This window comes from Bufo bufo, chromosome 2, assembly GCF_905171765.1.
Source record: "Bufo bufo chromosome 2, aBufBuf1.1, whole genome shotgun sequence".
NCBI classification, from domain to species: domain Eukaryota; kingdom Metazoa; phylum Chordata; class Amphibia; order Anura; family Bufonidae; genus Bufo; species Bufo bufo.
In genome coordinates this window covers 396359816-396378264 of record NC_053390.1, presented here as the reverse complement: position 1 = coordinate 396378264, position 18449 = coordinate 396359816, and the positions used below count along the sequence as shown (strand labels likewise).

The 18449-nt window shown below is 43.5% G+C and overlaps 1 protein-coding gene across 1 annotated transcript in view; it reads left to right on the top strand.

The window, feature by feature from the left end:
• The window catches only part of CNTLN (centlein), a 353786-nt gene that overhangs the window by 223852 nt on the left and 111485 nt on the right, over positions 1-18449 (top strand). The window contains exons 18-19 of the mRNA XM_040417242.1: positions 2219-2303; positions 4049-4263. Coding sequence (XP_040273176.1) covers positions 2219-2303; positions 4049-4263 — 300 coding nt within the window. The remainder of the gene's footprint in view (positions 1-2218; positions 2304-4048; positions 4264-18449) is intronic.

Here is an 18449-nt window from a genome sequence, read left to right as displayed (position 1 = left end):
CAATAGCTATATTCATGGTCTGCTATGGTTAGTTTATCTCTAACTTGATCTTCATTACTACTCTGTATTACCATATCACATTTATATAACTAGCTATGGAAAAAGTTTTTAATTGACATTTTATTGCCCTCGTCAACCACATTTTCTGGCAGTGGAAGGCTCATACCATGGTAAACTTATAGCAATATTGTTCTGTCAAAACTTGCCGGGTTTACTTCTGATTCAGTAAAGATGCTGCACTGTACAGAGTCCTATCTAAGGGCAGCAAACACCAGACTACTGACATACAATTTCTGTCCCCTCACACTGTAGGGTCTCCATATTATCCTTAACATGTAGTTTGAGCCTGTCTGCCCTGTCATGTCTCCCTCTCCTGTCAGCTCTTACATGCAGGAGGCAGGGAGACCAGTCTAAAGTTACATCTCCTAAAACTACACTGGAGAGTCAGCGCACACAGATGCTACAGATAGTCAGCATGAGTAATGAGGTTTATATAATTCTGCAACTAAGCACTGTACCACTCTCCTACTATATATCTGCACTCCTGGTCTTTTAGATAGGGGAGACTTTATATCTTTAACAGAATACAGAGATGTACAGAGGGAGAGTGGGGAGTGGCCTGAGACCTGCCAGAAGAGATTTGATAGGTGATGATTAGGGATGAGCAAATCGACTTCGGATGCTTCATCCGAAGTCGATTTGCATAAAAGTTTGTTTTAATACTGAACGGAGCGCTAGCTCCGTACAGTATTAGAATATATTGGCTCTGAGCCGAAGTTATTACTTCGCGAAGTCTCGCAAGACTTCGTGTAATAACTTCTGGAATTCATTTTTACTGTAAAAAACCTTGATACAGAACTCGGACTCATCAGAGCTAATACATTCTAATACTATATAGAGCTCCCGCTCCATACAGTTTTAAAACAAAGTTTTATGTGAATCAATTTCGGATGAAGCATCCGAAGTTGACTCGCTCATCCCTAGTGATAATGTCATCCCGGAGCTCACTCAGACTGCTAGGAGACTGACCACTGCTGTCTACACAGGAGAGAGCAAACTCTGGGCTGGTGGTCAGGCTAGAGATCACATTGCCAGGTTTTCATGTTATTGTGTACCATTTCTACTACACTCTGAACCTATTTCAATCTTGTGACCACCTTTTTATTGGTTTTCTTGTAGTGCAATTTTGAATCTTTGGGTTTTCCCATTATGTTTTTGCCTGCTTCTAACTCACCTATGTTCACTCACCAGTTGATTGATTTTCTGAACACATAGGTGTACTTGTCTTTCTGACCAGAGATAGGATACATTCACATTTCCTTGCAGTCTACTGTACAGTTGTCATATGTGGTGAGAGAGCTCCTAGTACAATGGTCAAGTGTACCCAAAGGCCCTCCTTTAACTAATACACACGTTATTAGAGTACCGCCACCTGCTGAGCTTTCTGCATGCAGTTTTGAAAGCCGAAACTAGCAGGGAATTCAAAAAAGAAGAGAAGTTGTATTGGTCCTTTGCTTCCAAAACTTCATCCAGAAACCTAACCATGTGGCTTTATCCTTAAAGTCCAGAGTCACATTAAGGCTCCATTCACACGTCCGCAATTTTCCTTCCGCATCTGTTCCGCAATTTTGCGGAACGGGTGCGTATCCATTCATTTCAATAGGGGAGTAAAATATGCGGATTTGCTGTCCGCATCCGCACTTCCGTGATGCGGTCCCACAAAAAAAATTAAGCATGTCCTACTTTTGGCGGCAAATTGCGGTCCGCGGCCCCATTGTACTCAATGGGTCCGCAAAAATGCGGATGACATGCGGAAAGACACCAAATGTCTTCCGCATGTCATCCGCATATCATCCGCAATTCACACGTCCGCAATTGAAGATCCACAGGTTCCTCCTTCCTTTTTTATTTCTGCGGAAACACGGAACGAATGTGGATGCACTTTTGTAAAAAAAACTGAAGGTTTTTACGGAAACACGGATCTTCAAAAAAACGGACCGTAAGGAAAATTGCGGACGTGTTAATGGAGCCTTACAACTATGCTGGTTGCTACTAGAGTAGACAGTTAGATTACGGTAGCTCCTACAATGTTGTGTTGTTTGCTAAAGATGGAATGTAGCTGTGGATGAGCTTTAAACTGTTCTACAGTTGAACACCAAGACCAATGTTCTTAAGCAACATGGCAGTTTACTGTTATTTGTTCTCTACTTTTCTAAAGGATTGCATATCTGGCAGGAGATCCAGGAAGATTAACCGAAAAAGATACAATTTCACGTTAAAGAATTATCCATCAACAGTGCGAGGTATGTATAATTCCCCTTGTCTTTGAGGCTGAGTCTTAAAAGAAATGAATGTATAATTTAATATGAACAGGTGGAAAATGGAGTAATTGTTGAGGTATGTAGAAGAAGAAATAAATGTATATAGTAAAGCAAACCCTCTGAGATAATTAAATGGTAACAATTACATTATACCAAACTAAATACAGTATACTTGATGAGTATCCAGATCCTATAAATCAGAGCATTAATGCTTCATTCCCAATGATAGAACGCTGACAAATAAGATTTTTTGACCAGTAGCTTTGTATATGATTGGTTTGTGTAACCAGTGTTAGGCTACTTACTTACTGTGTTTGTAGTGTATGCTTTGCTGCTGGTGCTAGGAAAGCTCCTGGCGCATAAGTCAAATGTATTTATAGGTCCCCATTTACCTGACAGAGGGAAACAGACTGACGCTTTGATCTTGTTGGGCCAGTATACATTAGTATGGTTTTTTATTAGTATATATTTTTTTTCCTGTCTTGGATTGAGTAGGCCGTGCTTCCATTACCACTGTTTGCCTATGTATACCTGGGGATATCTCTGAAGGAAACTGCAGGACAAATCGTGGAAGTAGTCTTACCTGATCTTATGCACTAACATGGAAACCCTTCTTGAGCCTTCAATTGTAATTCGAAATCCAAATGTTCACTTATGAACAGTTAGCACTTTTACATAGGATAGATCATAAATATATTATCACTAACGTTCTGACCCCCTGCAACTCAAGAAAGTGGGGGGGGGGGGGGCCTATTCCCCGGTGTGAATGGATCAGTAGTAGATGTGTGTAAGCAATGTTCTATTAAAGGGGTTGTCTCACTTTAGAAAATCGCATTTACCATATAGAGAAAGTTAGTTAGAAGGCAGTTACTAATGTATTGTGATTGTCCATATTGCTTCCTTTACTGGCTTCATTCATTTTTCCATCACATTATACACTGCTCGTTTCCATGGTTACGACCACCCGGCAATCCAGTAACGGTGGTCGTGCTTGCACAATATAGGAAAAAGCTCTGGACTCTCTGGTGGGCAGGTCCGTGGGAGCACGCATAGGCTGGTGCTTTTTCCTATAGTGTGCAAGCATGGCCACCGCTGCTGTTGAATTTTAGGGTGGAAACAAGCAGTGTTTAATGTGATGGAAAATGAATCCAGCCAGCAAAGGAAGCAACATGGATAATAACAATACATTAGTAAGTGGCTTATATTAACTTTCTCTACATGATAAATGCCATTTGCTGAATTGAGACAGCTCTTTAACATGTCTGGGACTGCCCGGAGCAGTGTACTCCCATGGACAATGAATGGAGCAATGGTCACACAGTGTTCTACCACTCCAATCATACAGGGGACTCGCGAACCCCCTGCCTTGTGATCAGCAATCTGTCCTGTGGACAGGTGATACACTATTTATTCATTTGTATTGCTGAAAGCCCCATTGGGCTCTGCTTACACTGGCATCTTTGGCATTTCATCAGGGGTTATTCTATATTTTTATGGCAGGAGTACTGCAGCCTTCAGCAATACTCTTGACTTCATAAATAAAGGAAAATTGATGGAAACCTAACAGACCCTATGAGGGCAAAATAGTCTTTCCATCTGTTCAAAAACAGGGAAAAAACGGACGGGATTCCTTCATTTCTAACCCGTTCATACAGAATCCATCCATACAAACTGGATTGAACCTCAAGAGCGCATGCAGTAATCCTATTCTATGATCTTGTATTTAGTACAGAGAGAAGTGAGGCAGAAAAGTTGCCCTGGTCCGTCACTGACATCGTTGCTGGGACGAGTTGCATCTTTACAACACCAAGTATCGGTGTTACATAAAGGGAAGCAGGCAGCAATTGCTTCCATGAACGAGCTGAAGAAAGCTAAAATAAAACTAGCGTCAGAACTGCAGCTGGCACACCAAAGACTTCAAATCAGCAAGCAGATGGCCAAGGTAAGGAATGTACTGTGCTTAGCATGTAACAGGAAGATTATTACTGAAATAATTACTGTGCTTAAATAAGACACCAAGCACATCAATATCCTGCTTTTTATGTTCGCTTCTGGATTTCTGTGCCTCTAGCAGGCAGAAGAGTTTTACTGTAACCTGCACATTATTCCCGTCAAGCAGATGAGTAGATAATTGACCCCAGAGATTTAATGTAATACTCTATACTGTAATAGCGCCTTATGTAATACTATAGTAAATAATGTTTTAAAAAAATCTTTTTGTAAGTTTCCATCTGGTCACAGACACTTGTCTCCCCTATTGTAGTCCTGAGGCAAATGCTATTCAGTGGGAAGCTGCTGTTTTTGTCGATGGTGCACTTTGTAACAGTAGCGCTACCGATTTCTCGCTATGGTTCAATGTCTTGTATTCCTATAGATGCCAAATCGGGATTTATTACAGTCGCAAGAAGTCATTGTTACATTAAAACATTGAAGGAAAAAAAAGGAGGTGTCAATAATTGCTTTCTTTGTATCATATCCAGAATTGCTTTCTTCTGGATTGTTACTACTTGCACAATTTGTCTGCTAATATACGTTGCTGACTTTTTGGCTGTAATTTGAGTATTTTAAACTTTCACCATTCACAGAAATCTATAAAAGATGGAAGTTTTATTAAGTCTTTTTTTTTCGGTTCACGTTGATTTCTTAGTTTCTGCTGCTATTGAAAGGAAGTGTAGCATAGTTTGCGGGAAAATTTGAAGCTAAAGGACCATTTACAAATTAGAGGGATCGCTCAAGATCTCATGCAAAATGGCTTTACTAAATCCTTCATAGCATCTTTACAAACAGAACCCTTGTGATGCATCCAATTATTTTATTTGCCTTGGCAGCAGCTACTTGGCATTTGTTTCTAAAGTTATGTGTACTATCCACCAATGTCCCCAAATCATTTTCAGTGGTATTTTTTATCCAGTGTTTACCATTTATTACATAATTGTAGACCTTGCTTCTTTCACCCAAGTGCAAGAACTGATTACCTTACCATAGCTAAATATTACAAATCAAATCATCCTGTTTTTCCAGTTTTACATATAAAAATAAATGAATTATAAAAAAAAATGGAATTTCCGAACTATTAAAATATAAAAATATTATTCCTGTGCGATGAATGCCATAACAGAAAAAATTTGCGTGATTTACAAATTGATCACCTTGTCCCTCCTAAAAAATTGAATAAAAAGTGATTAAGAAATTGCATGTAACCCTTAATGGTACCAATAAAAACTAGACCTCAGCCCATGAAAGAAAATGCTCTCAAAATGCTCTGTAGATGAAAACATGAAGTTCTGAGTGTCAGAATATGATGATACAAAGACAAGTTTTATTTTTTGAAAAGTTATTTTCTTTTAACGTAGTAAAAATTTGGTATTCGTCAACGCCATAATGATAAAACCTGAAAAACTGTGGCGGAAATGTCTTTTTTTTTTTTTTTTTTTTTTTACTTCACCCGACAAATAATTTTCCCCCCCTGTCTTTCAATACAAAATATAGTGAAATAAATGGTTCCATTAAAAAAGTAAAGCAAAAGTTCCTAAAAAAATTAAATCTCGTAAGGACGTGTGAATGGAAAAGCAAGAAAGTTATGGGTCTTGGAGGGTGGGGAAGAAAAAATGAAAATAAATATTGACTTCCGCTTCAAAATTACCTGTGCGCCACCTCACTTGATGGGACAGAGCGGTTGTAATTACACTGCAGCACCTCAACAAGTGAGACGGCTCTCGGAGAAGAAAAGAAGATATTTGATAGATTAGTCTTTCCTCGTCTTCCTCTACTATTACACACCAATGGGTTTTTTTATTTTTTTTTTATTTATATTTTTATTGATTTTTCAATAAAGAAAGGGTAACAGGGTACCAAGGTAAAGGCTCGCAGGTCAAATCGGTATGCAATTAAATACATTGTAAATTGCAATCAAGTATTGTCAGAAATCAGAGAGCACAGTAGAATGGGTAATCAGAAGGGAATTAAGGATGTGGAAAGAGTTCCGAACTACTGGTATTGAGGGGAAAGAGTTGTGGTATCCTAAGGTGATCATTACTCTTCTGGTCCAGTTGTATGGGAGGAGAGGGTGTTTGCAGATGGCAAGGTGAAAAGCGCACCACCGTTCTATATGTAGTTGAAGGTCCCTGAAGGCCTGAGTGAGAAACCTTAGTAAATTAGAGGGTTAGAGGGGTGTCTTTGTTTTAGGGTGATCTAAAGGTTGACCAGGGGAGCCATTTTTTGATAAAAGCAATATGTGTATGATTTTCCCATGAGGATAATTCCTCGAACCTGTGTATTTGATCAACTTTTTGCAACCATTGTTCTATAGATGGGGTTTGACTTTGCCTCCAGAATCTGGGAAGTACAAGGCGAGCGGCTATCAGCAATTGCATTCAAATGAAGGGTGTGTGTGGATGGTCTTTATCTTGATTAAGGGATAATAACGCCAGTTGAGGAGATGACTGAAAAGAAGTATGACAAATTTTGTTTGCCAGGGAGAAGATTTCAGACCACCATTTGTTTATAAGGGGGCATGTCCACCATATGTGGAGGAAGGTCCCTTTCTCCCGCAGGCACCTCCAGCATGCGTCCGAATTGGCTTGAGAGAAAAGTGCATATTTATCTGGCGTATTGTACCACCTGGTTAGAATTTTGTACCCATTCTCCTGGATTCGGACGCAGCGGGAGGCCCTGTGGGGAAAGTCAAGAATTTTATGGAGAGATGTAAAGGGGATGGTGATGTTCAAATCTATTTCCCAATGTTTTATAAAGGCAGGCCTGGCTAATATAGGCGGAGAGCGAAGCTTGCTATAAATTTGTGATATCAGTTTCCTTGGAATTGTGGGGAGGGAAATCACAGATTCAAACCACACTAGAGGACGTTGTAGGTCACACTTGATTTAGACACCATGAATGCTTTATTGAACCCTCGCCCATGCGATATCTTTACAGTCTCATACTTCAGAGCCTTTATAGTCTCACCCCACCCTTCTGACTATGCGGTTGATAGCTTAATTTGTGTTTGGCTGAGCTGGTGTGAGATCCTCTCTGGTGTTCCTGTTCTTCCATCTCTACAGAAGTTAAGTGTCGCGTTTGTTTGTATTTGTTATATTCCCTGTTGTTGTATCTGGGCCTGAGACAGAGACTTCCATTCGTCCATCTGAGGAGGAATGGGTTGTCTCTGGTCCTATACTTATTCCAGGGCCTTATAGGGAAATCAGGGCCTAGGTATCCTGCTTATGAATATTCCTACCTTCAAGGTCTATTCATATTGATAGGTAGTCAGGGCCCGGATTTGGGTTGTCTAGGAGGTGACCTGTTTCTTCCCTAGTTTCCAGGCCCAGTTACTGTTCCTCTTCCCTCCTGTGTTCAGTGTGGTGTTTCCCCCCCAACCTAATCGTGACACATCACCTGTGTTAACATAATCTCAATCATAATCTCTGCAAAATGTGGTAATTAAAGAACACCTCTCATACTGCTTATAACCCCTCCATGTTTGATATGCACATCACATTTTTTCTTTAATCCTTTTTATTTTCAAACTGTTATTTTTTGCATTGTGTTTGTATGTCATTGTACAGTCCTGATCAAAAGTTTAAGACCACTTGAAAAATGGCAAAATATCATATTTTACATTGTTGGATCTTAACAAGGTTCCAAGTAGAACTTCAACATGCAACAAGAAGAAATGAGAGTGAGACAAAACATTTTTTGAGCATTCAATTAATTGAAAATAACGATTAAACTGAAACAGGCTGTTTTTCAGCTGATCCGAATTTTAGGACCACATGCCTTTAAAAGGCCAAATCTGTGCAAAGATGTGGATTCATTGTCATTTTCTGTCAGGTAGTCACACGTTGTGATGGCAAAGGCAAAAAAACTCTCCCTTTTTGAACGTGGTCGGGTTGTTGAACTGCATAAGCAGGATCTCTCACAGCGCGCCATCGCTGCTGAGGTGGGACGCAGTAAGACAGTCATTTGGAATTTCTTAAATGATCCTGGGGGTTATGGAGCAAAAAAGTCACCCAAAAATATTTCACCAGCACTGAGCCGGAGGATCCACTTGGCTGTCCGTCAAGACACTGGATGATCCTCGACCCAAATGAAGCCTGGGCCCTTACTGGTGCTGACTGCAGCCCCATAACCATCAGACGGCATCTGAGACTGAAGGGCTTCAAAAACACAAAACGTCTTCAAAGACCTCGTCTCCTTGAACGCCACAGAACTGCTCGTTTGGACTTTGCAAGAGAGCACCAAACATGGGACATTCAAAGGTGGAAGAAAGTTTTATTCTCTGATGAGAAAAAATTTAACCTTGATGGTCCTTATGTTTTCCAACATTACTTGCATGACAAGCAGATCCCACCGGAGATGTTTTCTACGCGCCACAGTGGAGGGGGCGCCATAATGGTCTGGGGTGCTTTTTCCTTCAGTGGAACAATGGAGCTTTAGGAAGTGCAGGGGCGTCAAACGGCCGCTGGCTATGTCCAGATGTTGCAGAGAGCATTCCTCATGACTGAGGGCCCTCGTCTGTGTGGTGACGACTGTGTTTTTCAACAGGACAACGCTACAGTACACAATGCCCGCAGGATAAGGGACTTTTTCCAGGAGAATAACATCACTCTTTTGGCCCATCCTGCGTGTTCCCCTGATCTAAATCCAATTGAGAACCTTTGGGGATGGATGGCAAGGGAAGTTTACAAAAATGGACAACAGTTCCAGATAGTAGATGGCCTTCATGCGGCCGTCTTCACCACTTGGAGAAATGTTCCCACTCACCTCATGGAAACGCTTGCATCAAGCATGCCGAAACAAATTTTTGAAGTGATCAACAATCGCGGCAGAGCTACTCATTACTGAGTTCATGTTTGGAAGTTGGATTTCTGTTTTGGAGGTTTTTTTTGTTTTTTTTTTGGATGTGTGGTCCTAAACTTTTGATCAGCTGAAAAACAGCCTGTTTCAGTTTATTCGTTGTTTTCATTAAATTGAATGCTCAAAAAATGTTTTGTCTCTCTCCCATTTCTTCTTGTTGCATGTTAAAGCTCTACTTGGAACCTTGTTAAGATCCAGCCATGCTAAATATGATTTTTTGCCATTTTTCAAGTGGTCTTAAACTTTTGATCAGGACTGTATTTTACCTTTTGGTAACTTCATGAGCTTCAAAAAGTCCTTCTTGTGTTCTAAACAATTTCATGACCAATAAGTGATGCGTCTATTGGTTTATTAACCCTGGGAATTGCTAGAGAGAGTAGTGGGTTTGAGTGGGCAATTGGGAGTTTCCTAGTTTAAGGCGTCTTGTCTGTTAAACATGACAAGTGGTGGCAGCTAATATCCCTTAGGCCTCTTTCACACGAACGATACGGATTGGCTCCGGATGCATTTAGGGAAACTCACATAATTTTGCAAGCAAGTTCAGTCAGTTTTGTCTGCGATTGCGTTCAGGTGTTCAGTTTTTTCCCGCGTGGGTGCAATGCGTTTTTATGCGTTTTTCACGTTTGTGATAAAAAAACCGAAGGTTTACAAACAGCATCTCTTAGCAACCATCAGTGAAAAACGCATTGCATCCAGGCTTGTTTCTGGATGCAATGCGTTTTTCACTGAAGCCCCAATTCACTTCTATGGGGCCAGGGCTGCGTGAAAAATGCAGAATATAAAACATGCTGCATTTTTCACGCAACGCAGAAAAAAACGCTCAAGTACACAGACCCATTGAAATGAATGGGTCAGGATTCAGCGCGGGTGCCATGCGTACATGTCACGCATTGCACCCTCTCGGACAACTCGCTCATGTGAAAGAGGCCTTAGACCCCTTGCAGACTAGCTTTCTTCCCGGAGCTAGTCTGCATAGCAGCACCCGGCCAGACCTCCCAACACTGACGGGATTCACATAGCATTAGAATGGTTTATGATGCTATGTAACCCTTACAGTTTTGGAATGTATTGGATAACACTGGCATAATGCTGCCAGTGTTATCCAATACATTCCAGAACTGTAAGGGTTACATAGCATCATAAATCAATATAATGCTATGTGACCCCCGGCAGCGCTGGGAGGTCAAGCCATGAGCTGCGTTGTGGACTCGCTGCGGGAGGAACGCTCGTCTGCAAGGGGCCTTAGACTTGTATGTCAGATAGCTAAAGGGGAAGATTTAGCGTAACCCTGTAGCTCAAAGTAGTACAGTGGGAGATTGATGTCAAAATCTAGGTGACCCTTTAAGCTCACATCCTGAGTCTAAGGCTACTTTCACACTTGCGGCAGAGGAATCCGGCAGGCAGTTCCGTCGCCCAAACTGCCTGCCGGATCCGTCAAAACTTATGCCAACTGATGGCATTTGTAAGACTGATCAACATCCTGATCAGTCTTACAAATTCATTAAAATGCCGGTTCCGTCTTTCCGGTTTCATCTGGAAAAACGGATCCAGCATTTATTTTTTTCACATATTTTTCGGTCTGACTTACCCGGCTTTGCGGCACCTGGCACTAAGACATTCCTATGTAAAAAAAAATGTGTTCCGGCAATTGTTCCGTGTTTTTGGCCGGAAATAAAACCGTAGCATGCTGTGGTATTATCTCTGTCCTGAACAGTCAGAAAGACTGAACTGAAGACATCCTGATGCATCCTGAACGGATTACTCTCCATTCAGAATGCATTAGGATAAAACTGATCAGTTCATTTCCGGTATAGAGCCCCTAGGACGGAACTCAATGCCGGAAAAGAAAAACGCTAGTGTGAAAGTACCCTTAGTCGGGGGGGCGTGGCCAACTGCCGTAATGGACGGCCGCATCTGAGTGAAGCTCCGGCTCCCGCCAACTATCCTGAGCCATCCTGATCCCCACATCTGCTGAAATTTGCCCCATCGAGCTTACCTAAGCCAGCAGCCAGCGCTCTACCTCTGACATAAGTCCCAGCAAGGCACAGTTGGCGGCGGAGCGACTAAAGGAGTTTGCCAGGCAGGACTCCCAGCATGGCGCCGCAGCTTCGTCTCCGATACGCGCGGCCAGTACCAGGAACCAGTCGTCACAACAGCCACTCACCGAGGCGGAGGCCGAACCTGAATTCACCCTGCAAGCCTCTCACCAGCAACTCATGGCAGCCATTACTGGGTGCCAGGTCTCCCTGACCGGGAAGATAGATGAGGTAAGGGTGGATTTGGGCCTATTACGCCAAGATGTGCAGCAGCTGCGCGAGCGGGTCCGAGTGACCGAGACCAGGGTATCAGACCTGGAGGATCTAACCAATCTCTTACCGGCAAGGATTACTGCAGTGGAGGAGTCTGTGGAGCTAATTCGCCAGAAATGCGACGACCTCGAGAACCGTGCGCGGCGCAATAATATGCGCATCATTGGCATGCCTGAGCGGGCCGAGGGCCCAGATCCAGCAGTCTTCCTGGAGGGATGGTTCAAAGAGATATTCCCCAATGCTGCTTTCTCAGCTGCGTACACGGTGGAAAGGGCGCACCGCGTACCTGCCAGGCCGTTGCCTCCTGGTGCCCCCCCAAGACCTCTACTAGCTCGCATGTTAAACTGGCGGGACAGAGATCTCATTCTGGCACAGGCCAGGGTCGCACAAAAGATATCACTAGGCTCTGCGAACATTTCACTGTATCCGGATTTTTCTGCTGACCTTCAAAAGAAACGTGCTACCTTTGTCTCTATCAAGAGACGCCTCCGGGAGCTGAACCTCAAGTATTCCATGGCGTATCCTGCTCGCCTGAGAGTTGTAGATGGCGACAAGTCACTTTTCTTCTCTAATCCTGCCGAAGCGGAGGACTGGATGGCTGGGAGACACCGACGTTCCCCTCCCAGATGATCTGGCCTGCATCTGAAGCTCTTCATGGACATGCCTGAGAGATGAAAAAGTTGCTGCGTGGACCCTGCTTGCCCTCTATACCTATTCATGACTTTTACTTTATTTTTTCCCCTATGCTTCTGTTTTCCAACGCTGCTCCAAGTCAGAGTTGGGTAAAGTATTAATTCATGTTGATAATTGGCCTCAGGGTCATTGAGGGTTAATTGCGGGCAGTTCCTCATGCCAAGTATTCATGTAATCAGCAGATATAACTTCAAATGGGGGGGGTCAGCTACTCCACCTGCAGTGGGTTTTCACCTATATACACCGTGCAGGTCCCCCAAACACATGGCCACTTGTTCACATGGATGTGATTATGTTTACCCCCTGTTGGGGTGGTTTAGTGTATTTGCAATGTTTTTCGCTATTGATGCAATGTCTAACAAGCAAGATGTGAGAGTCCTATACAGTGCACGTTATTCCTGCCATGGTGAACCCCAGGAGAGGGGTGATTATCCTTGTGTCTTTACCTGGTGTTTATCATGGCGGGTTTAAGAGTGATGTCCTGGAACGTCAGAGGTTTAGGCGGACCTAGGAAACGAATGGCTGTGTTTTCACATATCCGCAGTTTCGCGCCGCATATCTTGGGTCTGCAGGAGACGCACCTCACCACAGACACAGGAGGGAGAGTTAGGAAACCATGGGTTCAGTGGGTGGAAAGTGCATATGGCAACTCGTATTCTAAAGGGGTCTCATTATTGATCCACAGGGGGGTCAGATGGGAACCTCATCACACGTCTGTTGACCCTGAGGGGAAGTTTGTTTTTGTATACGCCCACATTAATGGTATGCCTTATGTGATTCTAAATATGTACAATCCCCCCCCCCTGCCAATCTTTCCCTGCTGCAGGCTGCGGCAGGATTTGCAGCACAATTCCCGTCAGCCGGGGTACTTGGCATGGGGGACCTCAACTTAACCTTGGACGTTGTGAAGGATAGGTTTTGCAGCCCGTCCAGTGACTCCTGTAGACGGACATCGGGTAAAACTGCCTTGGCTCGCCTGTTAGATGAGCTTGGGTGGTTGGACATTTGGAGGGAGAGGTACCCAGACAGAATTGAATTCTCTTGCTTCACTCCTTCTAGAGGAGCCTTATCTAGGATTGACTACCTCCTGGGCACCCCTGGCACCTTCATGGCTACTCGAGAGATACATTACGGATCCCAGGGTTTATCTGACCATGCACCTATAATGGCCTCAATCACTGATCCCTACTGTGCTGTCCGTGTGCCCAAACAACGCATACACCCGTTCTGGTTATCTTTAATGTCCCTGAATGATAGGATACCTGACCAACTCCATTCATTCCTTGCTGTTAACTCAGCTGACGCTCATCCGGCCCTGTTGTGGGAGACTCTGAAAGCCTTCCTGCGTGGGTGCCTTAAGTCATCCATCTCTTACATTAAGAAATTCACTCGCCGTAAGGAGGAGGACTTGGGCACGCAGTGCAGGAATGCAGAATCTGCATATGTCTCAGACCCCACTGAAGAGAATAGGAGAGATTGGATGATGAAGGGTAGACAGTACATGAACCATTTGCAAGAAAAAAGTGATCGCAGGATGCTTTTCATGCAGCAACAAACCTTTGAACAAGGCAGCAGGGTGGGGAAGGTGCTGGCGCAGGTAGTGAGGAGGAACAACATGTCTCCGCCGATATTACGCATTAGCGACAGGGAAGGGGAGGTGGTGTCTGAGCCTGAGGGTATCCTGGATCGGTTCAAGGAATTCTACCAGGACCTGTATGGCTCTCGTGCTCAGTATACCACACAGGTACTAGAGGACTACCTTCAGGAGGTTTCCCATCCGCAACTATCTGCTTTGGATAGGGAACTGCTGGATGGGGAATTCACCCTGGAGGAGGTAGAGGAGGCGATAGCGGGACTTAATTTAGGCAAAGCCCCCGGGCCAGACGGGATTCCATTGGAGGTGTATTCTAAATATAGGGACATTCTGGCACCACAGCTTCTGCGCATGTATAATGCCTCCTTGGATGCTGACGGTCTTCCAGAATCGTTGTACGAGGCCTCTATTGTAGTCTTGTTAAAACCTGACAAAGACCCTACAGAGTGTGGGTCGTACCGCCCTATATCGTTATTAAATCTAGATTACAAAATTCTCACTAAAATTCTGGCAAACAGATTGAACAGAGTAATATCGTCCATTATACATGAAAATCAATCTGGGTTTATCCCTGGTAGATCTACATCCAGCAACATACGTAGGGCGCAGGTTATTGCTCAGTTGGGTTGCGCGGACAGGAGACTGTGGGCGTTGGCCGCGCTTGACACAGCCAAGGCGTTCGACTCTGTAGAATGGCCTTATTTGAAACATGTCCTTGGATGTTTTGGTTTTGGTCCTAGTTTCATCAGGTGGATCAATATCATTTATAAATCCCCATCCGCGAACATTCTGATCAATGGCTCTCTATCGTCAACGTTTGCACTATATAGGGGGACCAGGCAGGGATGTCCCCTGTCGCCTCTTTTGTTTGCGGTAGCTATCGAGCATTTAGCATTACGAATCAGGCAGGATAGTGTTTTTAAAGGCATAACTATGGGAAATAGGGAGGACAGACTGGGCCTATATGCTGATGACCTCATTTTGTACATGGACTCAGTGGAGGTTACCTTGCCCCGAGCAATCACATTGATTGAGCAGTTTGGGGTCTTCTCTGGTCTATGCATAAATTGGGCAAAATCGGCCATAATGCCGCTATGGGCCGTGGAGTGGCCATCGGTATATCAGAATCTAATGGTAGTTGACAAATTCAAATACTTAGGAGTCAATATCACTAAGAACCCTGCCACCTCACATGACCTAAACACGAGTCCCTTGGTGTCATACTTCGTAGATAAATTTAAGTCTTGGAATACCCTACCGCTGTCTACCATGGGACGCGTAAATCTAATCAAAATGGTACTTCAGCCCACAGCTTTGTACCTATTGGAACATGCGTGTGTACCCATACCACGCAAATTCTTCGATAAACTTCATTCTCTCATGGCAACATTTATATGGGGTAAGAACAGACGTAAACTGGCCGTGAAATCCTTACAGAGGAGCTGGGACGAGGGCGGGGCGGCCCTGCCGGATCTATTCTTGTATTTCCTTGCCGGCCAGTTGCGCTACTTGGTGCCATGGGTGACCCAGGATGTGCTTCCTAACTCAGAATATTACTTGCAGGAGTATTTGCACCTCTCCACCCTGTGGCCGGTTTTGGAGGGCCCGTCATCTCTAACAGGTCCACTCGTATTGATTCACAAGCTGGCGCATCAGGTGTGGAGGGCTGCAAAGATGCAGCAATACAGTGATTTACCAGATGATATACAACTATGGAACAACCCATTATTTCCACATTTGCTACACTGTGAAGGAGAGAGGATATGGAGAGGGTACGGTGTTTGCTGTTTGAAAGATCTTTATGAGAATGGCATTCTGTTCTCTTTTACTCAGTTACAGACCAAAGCGGGTGTCTTAAGGCCACACTTCTTCAGGTATTTGCAGTTGAGACACGCCCTTCAGGCCCAGATTAGAGATCTTAAAAGACAAGTATCTCTATATGCGCTCATTGGGGTCTTCAGAACACAAGGACCGAGGGGACTGATATCCGCCTTATATACACATCTGCTCAACCTTAAAATTTCAGCTTCTCCACTGAGTGCAGAATGTAAATGGAGAGGGAATATACCCACATTGACAGATGGTGAGTGGAGTGAGGCCCTTGAAGTTCCGATAACTGTATCCCCGTCCCTTACTAACAGATTGATTCAGTTATTTATTCTGCATAGGTGTTACCTCACCCCTACTAGGTTATATAAAATGGGTAGAAGATCACACACCGGATGTCATAGATGTGCTCAGTTGGGCGCAGATTTCTGGCACCTGATGTGGGACTGTAGTTACATTCAATCATTTTGGAGGGGGGTAGTGGAGCTCATTTCTTCCCTGATCCCAGATACTTTGGCGGTTTGCCCGAAGATTTGCATCTTGGGAATTTTAGACGAGGATTCGAGACCACGCTACACACTCACCTTCATTAGGGAGGCCCTGTTTTTAGCCAGGAAAGCTATTGCTCTCAGGTGGATGGCGGACAGGCCACCCACGATTACTCAATGGAAGACCCTTGTTAATAACATAATTCCCTTTGAGAAGATTATGTATTCCCGTAGAGTATGTTCACAGAAGCACCAAAAGATATGGGGACCCTGGTGTGACTCTCCTCTGACTGCCACGACAGTTCATCTGCACGCTATAACCTGATTGTCTCATTACGTTCTGTTATCTGCTACGGCAATCCGGATCAATGTTCACTGTAGAGAATTAACCATGTGTCATTGTTTTTTTGATATGGATGCTTACTGCTAAGTGCACTACTGATACGTCTTGACCATCAATGACTTAAAGAGGACAACCTTTATTGCTGTATTGCACCTAGGCATTGTGATGTGTAATTGATTGTACTTGAATGTGACTGTTTTATTGCATTCCTTGCTTGTTACTTTTCAATAAAGCGAGTTTAAAAAAAAAGTACCCTTAGTCATGATCCTGACACCACCCATATGATATTGATAGTCTATCCTGAGAATAGGCCATTAAAGGGAGTCTGTCACATAAATTTCACTAATATAAATACCAGCAATGGCCATCAGAACATTGTAAAGGCGGCATAACCATCCCATTATGTCATCTGGGTGTTTATTCCATGTCCAGGAAAAGCACTTTTATTCCTAAGAAAAGCGGTTCCAGTTGGGCAGGCTTTTCTTTCCAAGGTGCCCAAGCCTGCCAATCTTCCCCACCGTCTGCTCCCCTAACCTCCCAAGGCTTCTTCCCATTCATTGCCGTGACGTCAGGTAGTATTTTTTCCTCCTGTTTCTGCCATTTTAATAAAAAAAATATACTCCAGTTTGATGTTAGAATGCCCTGTGTGTCAAAAAAGCGAAAATAGAAAAATATTTGGGTAGACCAGAAAATAAAAATCCCCTATATAAGGCAACATTCCAGTGAAATTTTTCTGTGGTCCTCAAGGCCCCAAACTTCCCTGGTCATAAAAGGGTTACATCTGGCACGTGAAGTATCATATGCATTATAAACATCTCTGGTGCCTGTCATTGATTATGACTCATAACGGGAAATCAATTTGCCTAAAAGGCCCTGCTTTTTAACTAACTTTTAGAAGTGTTTTCTGTCAATGTGAGTAGATCCATAAATTCCTCCATCCACTAACCACTGGGTTCTGTATGCTCCTGTCTACTGTTGTCATTAAGCTAGTCCCCATGGTAGCAGCAATAGTTGCTTATTATACAACCATTCTTCTGCCAAACCATTAAGTAGTCACTGACTAAAAGATTTTCAAAACAGACTGCAAAACATCTTGCGGAATATTGCCTCATATCACGTGAATTTAATCTGCTGCTAGCTAACCTCACAATGCACATGGATTTCTCCAGTCCACATTCAGGTAAAATGGAAGTGATTTTCAGTTGCAAAAATTTCTGCAGTAAAATTTGCCACATGTGAAAACCCTGTCGTTTATTACTTTTGTCATTTATGGAAGCTATAATCACTGCCTGAAGAGAACGCTAAAAATAAATTAAAAAAAAACAACTTTATTTCATATTCTTATTAAAAGTAGGGCAGGGCCCTTCAAATTCCAAAGGCAGGAAACCTCTATCAGGGTCAAGCCAACACAGGATCTAAGAACTCAAGCCAGGTCAGTAATGTGACCAGAAGCATTATCAATCCTATAGAGTGCATAGGCAGTCGTAATATCAGAATATGCCCTTATGCCTTCCCTATATCCCTCGAAATGTCATTTGCCCACTGTGAGCTGATGTCCCAATATAAATCTTAGGACCGCCCTCTCCCATCCAGCACTTGCTTGCTTACACTGGCCAGGATCCCCATTCACCAGCCAGTGCGCATGCAAAGGGTAGTGGTTATACAGGTGTTCTGCCTCTCCTCCCGTGAATGACTGTGGCTGGGGGGGTCGTCCTGGCCTGAGAGGTGGGGCCTTGGGGCTTTAAGGGCTCATGTTAACGCGCACGTCAAGACCATACCAGAGCCAGACACGCGGCCACACACCATATGCTATGGCTGCATCTTACATTGAACATCTATATATTCTGATAACGCCAGCTCCTGATATTACAGTTGATTCTGTTGAAACGCGTAGAGCCTTACCTCTACAGTTTTTATAGCGAGAGTTACAGTGAGGAACAGAAGTATTTGAACACCCTGCGATTTTGCAAGTTCTCCCACTTAGAAATCATGGAGGGGTCTGAAATTTACATTGTAGGTGCA